This window comes from Maylandia zebra, unplaced genomic scaffold (assembly GCF_041146795.1).
Source record: "Maylandia zebra isolate NMK-2024a unplaced genomic scaffold, Mzebra_GT3a scaffold31, whole genome shotgun sequence".
Taxonomy (NCBI): Eukaryota; Metazoa; Chordata; class Actinopteri; order Cichliformes; family Cichlidae; genus Maylandia; species Maylandia zebra.
In genome coordinates, this window is record NW_027490061.1 from 95,667 (window position 1) to 115,000 (window position 19,334).

General features: G+C 44.1%; 1 protein-coding gene and 1 long non-coding RNA gene across 2 annotated transcripts; both read right to left on the minus strand.

Moving 5' to 3' along the window:
• Nucleotides 1-4,071: 4,071 nt before the first annotated feature.
• On the minus strand, nt 4,072-6,364 carry LOC143416184 (uncharacterized). Its single transcript, XR_013096562.1, has 3 exons — nt 6,131-6,364; nt 5,335-5,395; nt 4,072-4,849 (listed from the first exon to the last, which is right to left on the minus strand). It is a non-coding gene; the product is annotated as an uncharacterized LOC143416184 (long non-coding RNA).
• A 1,670-nt stretch (nt 6,365-8,034) lies between these two features.
• Nucleotides 8,035-8,791, minus strand: LOC112433301 (nanos homolog 2-like). Its single transcript, XM_024801548.2, has one exon. The coding sequence runs from the start codon at nt 8,745-8,747 to the stop codon at nt 8,247-8,249; it is 501 nt and encodes a 166-aa protein (XP_024657316.1). The 5' UTR covers nt 8,748-8,791; the 3' UTR covers nt 8,035-8,246.
• Between the last annotated feature and the right edge of the window lie 10,543 nt (nt 8,792-19,334).

Here is a 19,334-nt window from a genome sequence, read left to right on the forward strand (position 1 = left end):
GTGCGCTTTGGTGTGTGTGCTTTGGGGTGTGTGTGTGTGTGTGTGTGTGTGTGACAGAGAGAGAGAGAGAGAGAGTGACACTTGCTGTGTATTTAAGAAACAAACGCTCAAAGAAACCAAACAGAATGACACAGGCAGAAAGACACTGTTTTATTTTGGTAACCAATGATGCATTTCTTCTTCCCTTGTACAGTGCACCCTGAAGCCGTGTGTGGACCAGGAGATCAGCAGAACAGGAACCACAGAGCGTCAGCGGCAGACATCCAAGCTGCACAGGGCACACGCAGCACCAGGCAGAATTAATGACGTCCCTGATCCACAGCTCAAGCCCAGCCACCCGCTGCCTCCTCGCCGCCTCCTCCCGGGACCTTCAAGGACCACCCACCAGCCACTGGTACACATTCCAATCTTACACAATGGCCCCAGCATCACAGGGCATCTCCTGACATTAAAATCTATCCTGATTTCTGTTGTTTTTCCCTCATCTCTGAGCCGCTGAGTGTGAGTGTGTGTGTGTGTGTGTGTGTGTGTGTGTGTCTCTCTCTCTTTTACACAAAAAACACATGTCAGTTGTTAAGGAAAATGTTATAAAACACTTCTTCAGTAAAGACTCAGAGAAGAGAAACACACAGAACTTCTTGCTAGCAAGGGCAGCCTCCACTCTAAGAGACTCCAGTGAGAGAACTGCCCCGGTCTTTATTTTATACTCCATTGAGCGTGTGTGTGTGCGTGTGTGTGTTGACAGAGAGAGAGAGAGAGAGACAGAGAGAGAGAGAGAGGGAGAGATACAAAGGAATGTAATTCAAATTTTGCACTTCAGACCTTACAGTGTGTGTGTGTGTGTGTGTGTGTGTGTGTGTGTGTGTGTGTGTGTGTGTGTGTGTGTGTGTTGACAGAGAGAGAGAGAGAGAGAGAGAGACAGAGAGAGAGAGAGAGAGAGAGAGAGAGATACAAAGGAATGTAATTCAAATTTTGCACTTCAGACCTTACAGTGTGTGTGTGTGTGTGTGTGTGTGTGTGTGTGTGTGTGTGTGTGTGTCTGTCTTTTACACAAAAAATGCACTTGCAACAACTTTAATATGGAATGTACTGGACTTCCCAGCTAGGCGCCCTCCTGTGGATGACAGGTGCAATTGATTGTCAAAAGCAGATATCTAACAGCTTCTGACACTTTGTACCGCATTGAGCCAGCAGAGGGAGCCCCCCTGGTTCAATCCCAGTTGCACAGCAGTTGTGACCAGCTTCTGTCTGTGTGCTTTGGTGTGTGTGAGTGTGTGTGTGTGTGTGTTGACAGAGAGAGAGAGAGAGAGAGAGAGAGAGAGAGGGAGAGATACAAAGGAATGTAATTCAAATTTTGCACTTCAGACCTTACTGTGTGTGTGTGTGTGTGTGTGTGTGTGTGTGTGTGTGTGTGTGTCTGTCTTTTACACAAAAAATGCACTTGCAACAACTTTAATATGGAATGTACTGGACTTCCCAGCTAGGCGCCCTCCTGTGGACGACAGGTGCAATCCCAGTTGCACAGCACTTGACCAGCTTCTGTGTGTGTGTGTGTGTGTGTGTGTGTGTGTGTGTGTGTGTGACAGACAGACAGACAGACAGACAGAGAGGGAGATTCAAAGCATCAGGACCAGGAGATGACACAGTGCTCCAAAGGCCTGGTTCTGCTGCCTCCTCCTCCACCCACCTGCTGCAGACGCTTCTGTGAAGGGAAACTGCTACATGTTATGTCACCGATCCCTGCCATGCTGCGTGTCTAACGACCCGGCAGGGCCTGCTGAGTACAGTGGTGGTGGACCCAGGCCCTCTGCACCTTCCTTTCTCCGACTGGGACCGTTTTGTCCCATCCTTTTTGGTCCGATTCGCCATATCTCCAGAACCGAAGAAGCCATCGGCGTGGCCTCTTCGCCACAGCGTCCGGCACCCACCAAAACCCCCACCTAGACACCAACATCAGCCCTCTACACCTCTTACTTTTTCAGTTATTCCACTTTTGTCCCATCCTCTCCTGGCTTTTTCCCCATAACCTAACCCCTAATTATTGCTAGTTATTTTAATTTTTACCTGTCGTCTTGTGTTCCAGTCGGTCGCAGCAGCAGTGTGTTACCAGTCGCCAATACTCTCCTCTTTAGTTTGAGAAGTCTCCTTTTGTATTAAATATGCTTTTCCAAAAACGTCTATCTTTGTGTACACGTTGAATGAATGTTAATGGGAGACCAGTTCTTTGGGGGGGTTTTTTGGGGTTTTTTTGTGGACAATCCTTGTCAGTGTTGGAGGAGGACTGTGAAGGACGACCGTTCAAATCAAACCAAATCCTAACTTTAAGCCACTATCCAGTCCTGTCCCCCTTCTCTCCTCATACCGGTACCCACAGTTCAGACCCCACCTCAGGCCCCTTACTGCCTGAGGAGGGGTCTGAAGTATTTTCCAGCCTTATAAAGAAAGGGAAGACTGAAGTGGCAGACTGTCATGCAAAAAGCGAGCATCTCCTCCTTGCACTGCTTACAGTCAAATGACAAAATATGTGAACTCTTTTTAAACAGGAAAAAGGAAGAAATTGTACACCAGAGGGGGCAAGAAGGAGAAAACTTGAATATAAACTCAAAAGAAAAACCGCTGTTCCTTCCCTCCCCCAGAAGGCAGTAGAATATCATCATGTTAAATGCCACTTTTGGGGGGGGGGGTAAAATTACTTGACAAATATGTTTCTCTTTTTTGTTATTTCGTCCCTCTTTGTTACAGCTACAGGAGGACAATAAACAGAAGAAGGAGAGCGGCACCAAAGAGGCGAAAAAACGAAAGAGCGCACCACCTCCTGACACCACATCCACAAAGAAGTCCAAATGTACCTCCAGTGCTGAGGGGGACGACAAGGAGGTTTTTCTCCTCCCTGTTCGTGGGCGTGAGCGTTACGAGATGTTGAAGAAGATCAATGACGGTTTGGAGCTGCTTGACAAGGACAGCAAAAGCAAGTCAAAGGTCTCAGTGAAGCATGAGGTTCCCGTGCCCTCCAGTGGAAAGAGGCTGCTCCAGAGAGGAGAGAGGAGTGACAGCGACTAAGATGCCCATCACCTCAATTTCGAAAACAAATGTCACCTTTTTGTCTAAGCCTTTAGGATTATTTCAGGTTTTAAATGCCCATTTAAAAACCAAAATGCCATCCTGCCTCAGTTAAAACGGTTCCTGAAACTGTACTGCCTGATTAGTCACTGCACTGACATACTGTTGTGTTCAGTTATGTTTTTTTCTTTTTAAAAAAAACAAAAAAAACAACAACCCTATGTTCCTAATTGGGTTAGAGCCGTTCAGCATGGTTTGAGTGAGATTACGAATGATCCTTGTCATAACGAGTCACTGCCGTTTATTTAAATAAAGTTCAAAGCTAGGCTTGCAAAACTTGAATGGAATTTGCCTCTGATGTTGCTGTATTACTGTGCTACAGTCCTGTCGCACCATGTCATTTTTAAAAAAAGAAATGTATATATTTTGCATGATTGTCTGGGAAATGCAACCACCTCTGCACAACCTTGATTCATATGCAATATGTAATCATGTTTGTGTAACATGAAAGAAAAAAGAGAAAAAATGATGATAAATGCAAAGACTGGTAACAGCGCTAAGAACCATAAAGCAAGAGAATTTTTAAAAAACTGTGAGAAATAAACTACACTGTAAAAAAAAAATAACCCTATTCAAATTAAAAAAAATGATGTCCAGTTGTCACATCCAAAATATTTGGCTTTATAGAATCCAAATTGAGTCACTTGATATGACCTGATACTTTTATGTTGATATAAACAATATTACTAGACTTGACTGAAACTTTAAATTTTGCATTGATCCAAATTGATTTTTTTACATAGAACCATATTTTAATTATTGAACCAAGCTAATATATTGAAATTTAACCAACCTAATGTATTCACATCGAACCAAATTAACATGAACTAATATGTTTGTGTTGAAGCCAGGTAATTGATTTACATATATTCAAACTATATTTTTTACATTTCATTTCAGTTCAAAAATGCTCTGCATTTCCTATAAAAAACAAGACAGTTGGCCAACCAATTATTTCAAAATTATTTATTGTTCCAAACCATTTTAACTATAATCAATAGAGAGGATTAGTAATATACAGATTTAGTGCTACGGCAGAAATGATTAGAGAAATGTTTGTTTTATAAAACCTGCAATCTTTTGAAAACCAGTATAAAACCTGCAATCTTTTGAAAACCAGTATAAAACCTGCAACCTGTCTAAAACTGGCATAAAACCATTATAAAAACTATTTTTAAACCAATTTGCAAGTACTCAAAAATGTTTATATGTGCACTGTGCCTGTACAATGTAAAAAAAAAAAAAAAATCTACACATGTATCAATGAAATCAACTTAAATCTCCCTTTCAAATGGGTGTTCTTATAAATTTTGAATGTAGAATACCACTGCAGGCCAACCAAGCAAAATAACCAAGCACACATGCACATGCATGTGCACATACACATGCACACATGCATGCAAACACACTACTGTGCAGTGTTAAGTTCACAATTAAGTTTGCGAATCTTAGAGGTCATCTTGTTAAAGTCAAGCTCCATCATAATCTTTTGAAGAGCCTCAAAGGTGAACCTGAATCCTCGTGGATATTCCATATTAAGAGCATAACAGAGTCCAAAGACCATTGCCACTCCAGCTGCCACAGAAGGCAACTCATTCAGGACTTCCACACCATCAATGATTATCCCGATGTCTCGAGGCTGATGTAGGAGGCTTGAGTTGTCCCTGAAGACGAAGAGTGCCATGGTGGTACTCTGCAGCTCTTCCTCAGCTTCATCTTTCTGGGATATCTTGAGGTAAAATATGGAACAAAATGTACAAGTGAAGAATTGAAGTCTGGCACACCTGATAAATCTTTGACCATAATAAACTACTATTTTGATAGTTGTTTGGTCACAGACTATTAGAACAATTATTTGACTAATCAGATTGTGAATTGCATAATCATTAAATTAAATCAATGGTGGAACATTTTCATAAATGTTCCACAAAGCCCAAGAAAAAAAAAGAAAACAATACAGAACCCTAAGATATTAACTTGATGAGTTGATTAATCGTTGCTGTCCTACATTAATCACTGCATTTAATAGCAGAGTTGTCAAATTTACATCAAGAGACTGCATCTCATGTAGAGACAGAACAGATATGGACATACCATGTATTCTTTTATCAAGTCCTCAACACATCAGCAAGGTGAATGAGAGGATAATGAGGGAGAGTCTAGATTATTATGAAATGTTTAAAAAGGATGTGCAGTGTAAATGCAAAATGATACCTGTTCAGATTAAATGAAAATGTATGCTTCAGCCATGGAATGGATGGAGCGATCTGTGGTTCTGAAAGCATACAGAAAAAAAAGAATAATGTTACTTCTCTATAAAACACATTACATAGAAAAACCAAGAAATACGTAACATGACATACCAAACAGTCTACAGACCAGCCATTAGCGACTAAGTTTGGCATAGGGTCAATTTTTTGCTGTTAAAATTAAAATTTCTTCAGAAAATGCACATTTTTCCGAGCTGCGCCTGAAAGTCAATTGAAGGAATTAGTCTTATGTCATTGATCTTATATGCTGGCTTGTTATTTCTGTCTCTAAATCATGCACATTAATAATTATCTTTTGCGCTCGGTGTACACACACATAACACACAGATATTTATATGAAGAGAGACAAACGTGCGCGCACAAACACAAGCTTGTGTCTAGAAACCGCGAGCTCACCAGAAAAATTCAAACGAAGCGGAGCACGGAGTTATACTATGAATGTTATGAACTATGAACTTATGCTAGCTAGCTTTATCCACCACCGATGCATCGTGGTAACGCTAGCTAGTTAGGCAAAAAGCCGTTTTTTACCAGTATACTAACTTGTATTCCCGACTGTGATGGTCGGTTTCTGGTAACCAGTTCTAACGTTGCGCAGGATAGCTAGCTAGCTTATAGCTAGCAGCTACAATCATGCAAAAATTAGGGGTGGCTGTCGACCCAGCTTAAATGGGGTTATTTTCTGCGATTTTGGCAATACAAATTATAAAAGCTTTTGTAACACACTTGGCTTTACTTACGTTTATTTTCAGATGAAATTAATCAAAGATGTGACATGATGTTTCCAGCAGCCATGCAGAATAAAAATGGGTCCCGGTCTATTTCTGGTGGGCGTGTTCAAGTGCAAATCACTTTGACTCAAATTAAAGATATTATCTGTTCAACATGAAAAGAAATATATGTTTTGAGAGAAATCAAAAACTTTGCGTTGCGATGTTCACAATCCTGTACTGACACTATGGGCACATTTTTAGAAATCTATTTAATTCCACAGAAAGGTTAGCCACTTTAGTGTTTCACTTGTGACCTATTTATAGCTCACTGAAGAAGGTTTTAAAATGCAACAATGTTCGGAGATAGAGAGAAAAAAAAAAGAACTTTGGTGCAGGTGCAGGTGCAGTCTTTTATGTAGCTTTCTGGTGACCTTAAAAGAACCTTTACGAAGCCCGTTGACAGGCCTTTAATCGAATGATCGGTTGGTTGATTGATAACAGAAAAAAAGGACACATAAGATGGACATAAAGGACTGAAAACACCAAGAGCAAATATTGCATCGCACTCATTTATGTAGTTTATTTTTAGATTAGATAATTTTGCAAAATAACGCAGCAAAATAAATAATAAGAGCCGGGATGTGCAGACTATTTAGCACTGAAAAAACTCCGTCCATGTGAACAGAATCAGGTGTTACCTTACCTGTTGATTAAATATCAAGACTATTTAGCAATAAGCTTACTTTAAAGGCTCGTAATAGGTGAACTGTCTTGGTATAGTTGAGTCACGCAGAGTTCATGGTCCATGTTGTGTTACTTGTTGTTTGTGTGTGTGTGTGTGTGTCACCCGATGACCCCTGGCGCCGGAGCGTCTAGACTACATTAGAGATGTGTCACAGCAAAGAGCCGCACCTGCGCTCAAAGAGAGCACATACATAGAGGTGAGATGAGGATAAATGGATAGATGCGGTCCTTTTTCGAAGCTGAGCGCACAGTTGTATTTCCTGCACAATCACACACGAAGTGAGGCTGTGTTTATGCCGGTTATACCATGAATATACACCCTGCAGGCACCACTTGTTTGTCAAACTGTTTATGAAGCAAAAGTCACATTTCTGTTTATTTACAAAGCAAAAAGAAGGGGGGGAAAGAGGCGTAGGAGGGGGTGGAGCGTGCGCACTAGCATACCGGCGACGGCTGTTTCCTTTCACTAAAAGGAAAAAAATAATAAAATGTGTACTTCACGTTACGGTTGAAACTGGGGTTTTTTTTGTGTTTTTTTAATTTTTATTTTATAGAAACAATTTTTGCTCATAACCAATTGACAGGGGATTTCTTAAAATCACCCCGCAGTTCTTCAGCTGAGACACCTGAGTTAGAAAACACAAACACTGCAGCTGTCTTTGTACAAACTTGTACAAACTCTGTTTTGACCTTGTATACTGTATTTCCCCAGCCCCTCTATTTTGAAACTAAAACTATTGAACCTTAATTCAATTTCTCACTTCACATAATCGTTTCACTTTTGCCTTGAAGTGTTACTTTTAATTTAATTTAATTATTTTTTTATGACGCATGTTCTCTGGTGAGTTCAGGTACATCTGTAACTTCAAGTGGAAGAGTTGCATGTGAGTTAAAAATTTTCTATAATACCAAAAAAAAAAAAAAAAAAAAAAAAAAAAAAGACAAAATACTGACGTTTTTGTCGAATAATCTGTCTGACATGAGGGATAATATAGCATATGCATTTTAACTAAAAGACTCGCGCACTGACACTATGGGCACATTTTTAGAAATCTATTTAATTCCACAGAAAGGTTAGCCACTTTAGTGTTTCACTTGTGACCTATGAAGTACCCCCGAAATTGTATCATATTAAACAACAACAACAACAATAACAACAACAATAAACACTCGAGGACTTTAAAGAGTTTAATTTTTTCCGAGGTTTGAGAGCGCTCACCCCGGCTCGGGGCTCCACAGATGTGCTGGATGAGAGCTCCTTGCTGCAGACTGCAGCGGAGTGTTTGACAGTCAAACTTGAAACAGTCTTTGGAACTGAAACGGTCTCTGCCAACACGAACACATACCCCAAACAGTTCGGTAAATATGTACAGTTTCTCGCAGCTTCAGTTTTCAGCAGCTACCAGAACTTGCCTACCGTCTGCATCCTCCCAGCAGCCTCGCACTTCATCTGCGGGCAGTACTTGCGTGTGTGAGCGCTGTCACCGGTGGCTTCGCAGATCGGGCAAGTGTAGTTCCGGAGGACGGGGCAGAAAACTATCCCGTCGTCTGATTTGAGCTTGTGAGATAGGTACACCCTCGGAGTCTCCCCGTTCTGCTTGCATAAGCGGCAGTAGTCCGAGGATGAGGCGCTGCTGCTGGTGTCCGACGCGCTGCTGGTCGGACTGGACTGTGATGAGTTTTTGGAGGATTTCTTCCCCCGAGTGGAAGTGTGGACCTTACTCCAAGGGGGCGCTTGTCCCTTCTTTGGACGCTCGGTGTCTCGGTTATCAACCTCACGGTTGCTGCACAGTTTCTCGAACACTTGGCTCAGATTCAGGTAGTCGTGCCACATGTTAAAGCTGTCCCCACCAGTGAGGATCGAGTTCTGGACCTCCAGTTGTCTCGGCATTGTGGTCATTTTTTGGCAGAAGTAAAACTGAGAGTGTGTTTGGAGCGCCTCATATTTATAGCTCACTGAAGAAGGTTTTAAAATGCAACAATGTTCGGAGATAGAGAGAAAAAAAAAAGAACTTTGGTGCAGGTGCAGGTGCAGTCTTTTATGTAGCTTTCTGGTGACCTTAAAAGAACCTTTACGAAGCCCGTTGACAGGCCTTTAATCGAATGATCGGTTGGTTGATTGATAACAGAAAAAAAGGACACATAAGATGGACATAAAGGACTGAAAACACCAAGAGCAAAATATTGCATCGCACTCATTTATGTAGTTTATTTTTAGATTAGATAATTTTGCAAAATAACGCAGCAAAATAAATAATAAGAGCCGGGATGTGCAGACTATTTAGCACTGAAAAAACTCCGTCCATGTGAACAGAATCAGGTGTTACCTTACCTGTTGATTAAATATCAAGACTATTTAGCAATAAGCTTACTTTAAAGGCTCGTAATAGGTGAACTGTCTTGGTATAGTTGAGTCACGCAGAGTTCATGGTCCATGTTGTGTTACTTGTTGTTTGTGTGTGTGTGTGTGTGTCACCCGATGACCCCTGGCGCCGGAGCGTCTAGACTACATTAGAGATGTGTCACAGCAAAGAGCCGCACCTGCGCTCAAAGAGAGCACATACATAGAGGTGAGATGAGGATAAATGGATAGATGCGGTCCTTTTTCGAAGCTGAGCGCACAGTTGTATTTCCTGCACAATCACACACGAAGTGAGGCTGTGTTTATGCCGGTTATACCATGAATATACACCCTGCAGGCACCACTTGTTTGTCAAACTGTTTATGAAGCAAAAGTCACATTTCTGTTTATTTACAAAGCAAAAAGAAGGGGGGGAAAGAGGCGTAGGAGGGGGTGGAGCGTGCGCACTAGCATACCGGCGACGGCTGTTTCCTTTCACTAAAAGGAAAAAAATAATAAAATGTGTACTTCACGTTACGGTTGAAACTGGGTTTTTTTTTTTATAGAAACAATTTTTGCTCATAACCAATTGACAGGGGATTTCTTAAAATCACCCCGCAGTTCTTCAGCTGAGACACCTGAGTTAGAAAACACAAACACTGCAGCTGTCTTTAACTCGCGAGGGCAGTCATGGACGCAAGACCTGCGTCTCATCACTGCTGCTTTGTGAATGTCTGTCTGTGAAAAGCGCTTAATGAATAAAGTTTACTTACTTACTTACTTACTTACTTACTGAGCCTGCAGTTCAGAAATTTAACCATTAGATGGAGTCATTGCCAAAGCAATGACTCCATCTAATTGCTATGACTTTTGGTGTTTATTTTGGACCTTAACTCGCCCCACAGTTTTGAGACAAGGTTCACATATGATATATCATTGTGTGCGGCTGGAGCTGGAATGAGTTGCTATGACTTTTGGTGTTTATTACTTCTATAGTTTTTTAAATATGAATATTTTAATGCAAGTTTTTTCCCATTGAAATGAATGGAGAACAAGAAAACTTCATTTGTGGTGTGCTGGCTCACTCTAGTGGTATGTCGGGAGTAATGGAGGCGGCCGCTGTGTCCCTGTGGTTGGCCTACTTGTCAGATATCGACAAATCCTACACTACAGACCAGTTGACAGCGTGCAATAACCCAGCCGATTCATTCGTCTTTACACTACCTCACAATCGACTCAACGGTGAGTTATTTGTTTGTTTTGTTTTCTCACAATTAATGTAAAGCCAAGGTATATATCAACGGCGCGCGCAGCGGAAGTATGGCATTATAGCGGATTATAATGGGGGACGCTTTTATTTTGTATAACTACCGGAAGTAGTTCCTGTGTACTGAGCTAGCTGGGTAGCTAGCGCCGCGTCGCTTAAAAAGCAGCCGGGCTTGTCTTAAACTTAAGAGGCTGACACTCGCTAAACCACCCGATCGCTCGCCAAGCGACAGACGTCCATGTGTTCAACAACAGACACACGTCATTCCCCTTCGTGGTCTAAACCAATCAGAGATAGTCGGGGCGGGACCTCTGTCCGTGGTCGAGCTGGACGTGGAGGTGGATAGAGACGGGTGAGTAGCTTGAATGAAGCGATATCGATTCATTAAATCCTGAATTGAATGAATATAAATGTGTTTTACCAGAAACGCCAGAATCTCAGGTTAAAGCTCACAAAACTATTTCAACAACAACCAGCAAATGAGAGCAGGAAACGCATTCCACACGAAAACGTAAACAGAGCGGACCGACGCATCAGAATTAGCTTAGTCGGCGTGGGGGCTAATATCATCCTTAATTCCTTCTTACTTTTGCTGTTTTGCTTCCAACACGATAAAACCCACAGCTGTGAGTGAACTGTGAGAGAAACTTCAAGAAAAGTTTCCCATCTCAAACATGTGTTTTCTGCATTACTCATTCGCTTATTACCCATCAGTCTACGGTTGTTTACAGCGCTGGCGGCCGCTGTCTTTTCTTTCCTTTGTAAATGACGTCGGATAATAAAGCTTAATTTCTGCTGTTTAATACTGAAGAAATGTAAACTTTTTCAAATTAGGTATAATTGCAGAATATTTTTAAGGTTATCTGCTATAAAATCCATGCCAGGAAAATCTCCTTTATGTTTTTATTTTTTTATTTTTTTATTCTCAGTTACTTTGACACAATGGCATGTGCTGTGATGGTCACATCTCTGATAAAGTTTAGTGTCAGTACTGATAAATGATCAGAATTATAAGATCTCTCACTTTCTGAGTAAAAATTGCACCAAATCGAATCTGGATTATGTGGATTATAGAAATCAGTGATGATACACAGTGTGTGTGTGTGTGTGTGTGTGTGTGTGTGCTTTGGTGTGTGTGCTTTGGTGTGTGTGCTTTGGTGTGTGTGTGTGTGTGTGTGTGACAGAGAGAGAGAGAGTGACACTTGCTGTGTATTTAAGAAACAAACGCTCAAAGAAACCAAACAGAATGACACAGGCAGAAAGACACTGTTTTATTTTGGTAACCAATGATGCATTTCTTCTTCCCTTGTACAGTGCACCCTGAAGCCGTGTGTGGACCAGGAGATCAGCAGAACAGGAACCACAGAGCGTCAGCGGCAGACATCCAAGCTGCACAGGGCACACGCAGCACCAGGCAGAATTAATGACGTCCCTGATCCACAGCTCAAGCCCAGCCACCCGCTGCCTCCTCGCCGCCTCCTCCCGGGACCTTCAAGGACCACCCACCAGCCACTGGTACACATTCCAATCTTACACAATGGCCCCAGCATCACAGGGCATCTCCTGACATTAAAATCTATCCTGATTTCTGTTGTTTTTCCCTCATCTCTGAGCCGCTGAGTGTGAGTGTGTGTGTGTGTGTGTGTGTCTCTCTCTCTTTTACACAAAAAACACATGTCAGTTGTTAAGGAAAATGTTATAAAACACTTCTTCAGTAAAGACTCAGAGAAGAGAAACACACAGAACTTCTTGCTAGCAAGGGCAGCCTCCACTCTAAGAGACTCCAGTGAGAGAACTGCCCCGGTCTTTATTTTATACTCCATTGAGCGTGTGTGTGTGTGTGTGTGTGTGTGTGTGTGTTGACAGAGAGAGAGAGAGAGAGACAGAGAGAGAGAGAGAGAGAGAGAGAGGGAGAGATACAAAGGAATGTAATTCAAATTTTGCACTTCAGACCTTACAGTGTGTGTGTGTGTGTGTGTGTGTGTGTGTGTGTGTGTGTGTGTGTGTGTTGACAGAGAGAGAGAGAGAGAGAGAGAGACAGAGAGAGAGAGAGAGAGAGAGAGAGAGGGAGAGATACAAAGGAATGTAATTCAAATTTTGCACTTCAGACCTTACAGTGTGTGTGTGTGTGTGTGTGTGTGTGTGTGTGTGTGTTTGTGTGTCTGTCTTTTACACAAAAAATGCACTTGCAACAACTTTAATATGGAATGTACTGGACTTCCCAGCTAGGCGCCCTCCTGTGGATGACAGGTGCAATTGATTGTCAAAAGCAGATATCTAACAGCTTCTGACACTTTGTACCGCATTGAGCCAGCAGAGGGAGCCCCCCTGGTTCAATCCCAGTTGCACAGCAGTTGTGACCAGCTTCTGTCTGTGTGCTTTGGTGTGTGTGAGTGTGTGTGTGTGTGTGTGTTGACAGAGAGAGAGAGAGACAGAGAGAGAGAGAGAGAGAGAGAGAGGGAGAGATACAAAGGAATGTAATTCAAATTTTGCACTTCAGACCTTACTGTGTGTGTGTGTGTGTGTGTGTGTGTGTGTGTGTGTGTGTGTGTGTCTGTCTTTTACACAAAAAATGCACTTGCAACAACTTTAATATGGAATGTACTGGACTTCCCAGCTAGGCGCCCTCCTGTGGACGACAGGTGCAATCCCAGTTGCACAGCACTTGACCAGCTTCTGTGTGTGTGTGTGTGTGTGTGTGTGTGTGTGTGTGTGTGTGACAGACAGACAGACTGACAGACAGACAGACAGAGAGGGAGATTCAAAGCATCAGGACCAGGAGATGACACAGTGCTCCAAAGGCCTGGTTCTGCTGCCTCCTCCTCCACCCACCTGCTGCAGACGCTTCTGTGAAGGGAAACTGCTACATGTTATGTCACCGATCCCTGCCATGCTGCGTGTCTAACGACCCGGCAGGGCCTGCTGAGTACAGTGGTGGTGGAATCGGCCCGATCGGACACTCCTATCTGCCACTTTGACCTTTTTATTCCGTCAAATTTGGACCCATTTACACCAAGTCCAGAACCGTTGGTGCTATCGACATGGGGTCTTCACCAGCGCGTGCGGAGCGGCAGAAAATCCCCACGTAGACACCACTTTCATCCCTCTACGACACTTACTTTCCCAGTTATTCCATTTTATTCCGTCAAGCTCTGGCTAAATCCCCTTAACCTAACCTAACCAACCCTAATCATACCTGCATTTGTCCACTGGAGGGAGACAAAAAAACCAAGCTCTGAGATTCAAATTTTGAACTGCAGACCTCACAGTGTCTGTGTGTGTGTGTGTGTGTGTGTGTGTGTGTGTGTGTGTGTGCGCTTTGGTGTGTGTGCTTTGGGGTGTGTGTGTGTGTGTGTGTGTGTGTGACAGAGAGAGAGAGAGAGAGAGTGACACTTGCTGTGTATTTAAGAAACAAACGCTCAAAGAAACCAAACAGAATGACACAGGCAGAAAGACACTGTTTTATTTTGGTAACCAATGATGCATTTCTTCTTCCCTTGTACAGTGCACCCTGAAGCCGTGTGTGGACCAGGAGATCAGCAGAACAGGAACCACAGAGCGTCAGCGGCAGACATCCAAGCTGCACAGGGCACACGCAGCACCAGGCAGAATTAATGACGTCCCTGATCCACAGCTCAAGCCCAGCCACCCGCTGCCTCCTCGCCGCCTCCTCCCGGGACCTTCAAGGACCACCCACCAGCCACTGGTACACATTCCAATCTTACACAATGGCCCCAGCATCACAGGGCATCTCCTGACATTAAAATCTATCCTGATTTCTGTTGTTTTTCCCTCATCTCTGAGCCGCTGAGTGTGAGTGTGTGTGTGTGTGTGTGTGTGTGTGTGTGTGTGTCTCTCTCTCTTTTACACAAAAAACACATGTCAGTTGTTAAGGAAAATGTTATAAAACACTTCTTCAGTAAAGACTCAGAGAAGAGAAACACACAGAACTTCTTGCTAGCAAGGGCAGCCTCCACTCTAAGAGACTCCAGTGAGAGAACTGCCCCGGTCTTTATTTTATACTCCATTGAGCGTGTGTGTGTGCGTGTGTGTGTGTGTGTGTGTGTGTGTGTGTGTTGACAGAGAGAGAGAGACAGAGAGAGAGAGAGAGAGAGAGGGAGAGATACAAAGGAATGTAATTCAAATTTTGCACTTCAGACCTTACAGTGTGTGTGTGTGTGTGTGTGTGTGTGTGTGTGTGTGTGTGTGTGTGTGTGTGTGTTGACAGAGAGAGAGAGAGAGAGAGAGAGACAGAGAGAGAGAGAGAGAGAGAGAGAGGGAGAGATACAAAGGAATGTAATTCAAATTTTGCACTTCAGACCTTACAGTGTGTGTGTGTGTGTGTGTGTGTGTGTGTGTGTCTGTCTTTTACACAAAAAATGCACTTGCAACAACTTTAATATGGAATGTACTGGACTTCCCAGCTAGGCGCCCTCCTGTGGATGACAGGTGCAATTGATTGTCAAAAGCAGATATCTAACAGCTTCTGACACTTTGTACCGCATTGAGCCAGCAGAGGGAGCCCCCCTGGTTCAATCCCAGCTGCACAGCAGTTGTGACCAGCTTCTGTCTGTGTGCTTTGGTGTGTGTGAGTGTGTGTGTGTGTGTGTTGACAGAGAGAGAGAGAGACAGAGAGAGAGAGAGAGAGAGAGAGAGAGAGGGAGAGATACAAAGGAATGTAATTCAAATTTTGCACTTCAGACCTTACTGTGTGTGTGTGTGTGTGTGTGTGTGTGTGTGTGTGTGTGTGTGTGTGTGTGTCTGTCTTTTACACAAAAAATGCACTTGCAACAACTTTAATATGGAATGTACTGGACTTCCCAGCTAGGCGCCCTCCTGTGGACGACAGGTGCAATCCCAGTTGCACAGCACTTGACCAGCTTCTGTGTGTGTGTGTGTGTGACAGACAGACAGACAGACAGACAGAGAGGGAGATTCAAAGCATCAGGACCAGGAGATGACACAGTGCTCCAAAGGCCTGGTTCTGCTGCCTCCTCCTCCACCCACCTGCTGCAGACGCTTCTGTGAAGGGAAACTGCTACATGTTATGTCACCGATCCCTGCCATGCTGCGTGTCTAACGACCCGGCAGGGCCTGCTGAGTACAGTGGTGGTGGAATCGGCCCGATCGGACACTCCTATCTGCCACTTTGACCTTTTTATTCCGTCAAATTTGGACCCATTTACACCAAGTCCAGAACCGTTGGTGCTATCGACATGGGGTCTTCACCAGCGCGTGCGGAGCGGCAGAAAATCCCCACGTAGACACCACTTTCATCCCTCTACGACACTTACTTTCCCAGTTATTCCATTTTATTCCGTCAAGCTCTGGCTAAATCCCCTTAACCTAACCAACCCTAATCATACCTGCATTTGTCCACTGGAGGGAGACAAAAACACCAAGCTCTGAGATTCAAATTTTGAACTGCAGACCTCACAGTGTCTGTGTGTGTGTGTGTGTGTGTGCGCTTTGGTGTGTTTGCTTTGGTGTGTGTGTGTGTGTGTGTGTGTGTGAGACAGAGAGAGAGAGAGTGACACTTGCTGTGTATTTAAGAAACAAACGCTCAAAGAAACCAAACAGAATGACACAGGCAGAAAGACACTGTTTTATTTTGGTAACCAATGATGCATTTCTTCTCCGCTTGTACAGTGCACCCTGAAGCCGTGTGTGGACCAGGAGATCAGCAGAACAGGAACCACAGAGCGTCAGCGGCAGACATCCAAGCTGCACAGGGCACACGCAGCACCAGGCAGAATTAATGACGTCCCTGATCCACAGCTCAAGCCCAGCCACCCGCTGCCTCCTCGCCGCCTCCTCCTGGGACCTTCAAGGACCACCCACCAGCCACTGGTACACATTCCAATCTTACACAATGGCCCCAGCATCACAGGGCATCTCCTGACATTAAAATCTATCCTGATTTCTGTTGTTTTTCCCTCATCTCTGAGCCGCTGAGTGTGAGTGTGTGTGTGTGTGTGTGTGTGTGTGTGTGTGTGTGTGTGTGTGTCTCTCTCTCTTTTACACAAAAAACACATGTCAGTTGTTAAGGAAAATGTTATAAAACACTTCTTCAGTAAAGACTCAGAGAAGAGAAACACACAGAACTTCTTGCTAGCAAGGGCAGCCTCCACTCTAAGAGACTCCAGTGAGAGAACTGCCCCGGTCTTTATTTTATACTCCATTGAGCGTGTGTGTGTGCGTGTGTGTGTGTGTGTGTGTGTGTTGACAGAGAGAGAGAGACAGAGAGAGAGAGAGAGAGGGAGAGATACAAAGGAATGTAATTCAAATTTTGCACTTCAGACCTTACAGTGTGTGTGTGTGTGTGTGTGTGTGTGTGTGTGTGTGTGTGTGTGTGTTGACAGAGAGAGAGAGAGAGAGAGAGAGACAGAGAGAGAGAGAGAGAGAGAGAGAGGGAGAGATACAAAGGAATGTAATTCAAATTTTGCACTTCAGACCTTACAGTGTGTGTGTGTGTGTGTGTGTGTGTGTGTGTGTGTGTGTGTGTGTGTCTGTCTTTTACACAAAAAATGCACTTGCAACAACTTTAATATGGAATGTACTGGACTTCCCAGCTAGGCGCCCTCCTGTGGATGACAGGTGCAATTGATTGTCAAAAGCAGATATCTAACAGCTTCTGACACTTTGTACCGCATTGAGCCAGCAGAGGGAGCCCCCCTGGTTCAATCCCAGCTGCACAGCAGTTGTGACCAGCTTCTGTCTGTGTGCTTTGGTGTGTGTGAGTGTGTGTGTGTGTGTGTTGACAGAGAGAGAGAGAGACAGAGAGAGAGAGAGAGAGAGAGGGAGAGATACAAAGGAATGTAATTCAAATTTTGCACTTCAGACCTTACTGTGTGTGTGTGTGTGTGTGTGTGTGTGTGTGTGTGTGTGTGTGTGTGTTGACAGAGAGAGAGAGAGAGAGAGAGAGAGAGAGAGGGAGAGATACAAAGGAATGTAATTCAAATTTTGCACTTCAGACCTTACTGTGTGTGTGTGTGTGTGTGTGTGTGTGTGTGTGTGTGTGTGTGTGTGTGTGTGTGTGTCTGTCTTTTACACAAAAAATGCACTTGCAACAACTTTAATATGGAATGTACTGGACTTCCCAGCTAGGCGCCCTCCTGTGGACGACAGGTGCAATCCCAGTTGCACAGCACTTGACCAGCTTCTGTGTGTGTGTGTGTGTGTGTGTGTGTGTGTGACAGACAGACAGACAGACAGACAGACAGAGAGGGAGATTCAAAGCATCAGGACCAGGAGATGACACAGTGCTCCAAAGGCCTGGTTCTGCTGCCTCCTCCTCCACCCACCTGCTGCAGACGCTTCTGTGAAGGGAAACTGCTACATGTTATGTCACCGATCCCTGCCATGCTGCGTGTCTAACGACCCGGCAGGGCCTGCTGAGTACAGTGGTGGTGGAATCGGCCCGATCGGACACTCCTATCTGCCACTTTGACCTTTTTATTCCGTCAAATTTGGACCCATTTACACCAAGTCCAGAACCGTTGGTGCTATCGACATGGGGTCTTCACCAGCGCGTGCGGAGCGGCAGAAAATCCCCACGTAGACACCACTTTCATCCCTCTACGACACTTACTTTCCCAGTTATTCCATTTTATTCCGTCAAGCTCTGGCTAAATCCCCTTAACCTAACCAACCCTAATCATACCTGCATTTGTCCACTGGAGGGAGACAAAAACACCAAGCTCTGAGATTCAAATTTTGAACTGCAGACCTCACAGTGTCTGTGTGTGTGTGTGTGTGTGCGCTTTGGTGTGTTTGCTTTGGTGTGTGTGTGTGTGTGTGTGTGTGTGTGTGTGTGTGACAGAGAGAGAGAGTGACACTTGCTGTGTATTTAAGAAACAAACGCTCAAAGAAACCAAACAGAATGACACAGGCAGAAAGACACTGTTTTATTTTGGTAACCAATGATGCATTTCTTCTTCCCTTGTACAGTGCACCCTGAAGCGGTGTGTGGACCAGGAGATCAGCAGAACAGGAACCACAGAGCGTCAGCGGCAGACATCCAAGCTGCACAGGGCACACGCAGCACCAGGCAGAATTAATGACGTCCCTGATCCACAGCTCAAGCCCAGCCACCCGCTGCCTCCTCGCCGCCTCCTCCCGGGACCTTCAAGGACCACCCACCAGCCACTGGTACACATTCCAATCTTACACAATGGCCCCAGCATCACAGGGCATCTCCTGACATTAAAATCTATCCTGATTTCTGTTGTTTTTCCCTCATCTCTGAGCCGCTGAGTGTGAGTGTGAGTGTGTGTGTGTGTGTGTGTGTCTCTCTCTCTTTTACACAAAAAACACATGTCAGTTGTTAAGGAAAATGTTATAAAACACTTCTTCAGTAAAGACTCAGAGAAGAGAAACACACAGAACTTCTTGCTAGCAAGGGCAGCCTCCACTCTAAGAGACTCCAGTGAGAGAACTGCCCCGGTCTTTATTTTATACTCCATTGAGCGTGTGTGTGTGTGTGTGTGTGTGTGTGTGTGTGTGTGTGTGTGTGTCTCTTTTACACAAAAAATACATGTGAGTGCACTTGCAACAACTTTTAATATGCAATGTACAGGACTTGCTTGCTAGGCGCCATCCTGTGGACCAAACATGCAATTGAAAGATGTTATTTTCGCCGGTATAACACCTTCTGACACTTTGTACCGCATTGAGCCAGCAGAGGGAGCACCTCTTGTTCAATCCCAGTGGCACAGCAGCTGCTCTGCTTCTGTGTGTGTGTGTGTGTGTGTGTGTGTGTGTGTGTGTGTGTGTGTGACAGAGAGACAGACAGAGAGAGAGAGACACTTGCTGTGTATTTAAAAAACAAGCGCTCAAACAAACCAAAGAGAACGACAGAGGCAGAAAGACACTGTTTT

Excerpts from the sequence above, each read along its gene's own strand:
- LOC112433301 (XM_024801548.2), bottom strand. The coding sequence starts at position 8,747 with ATGACCACAATGCCGAGACAACTGGAGGTCCAGAACTCGATCCTCACT.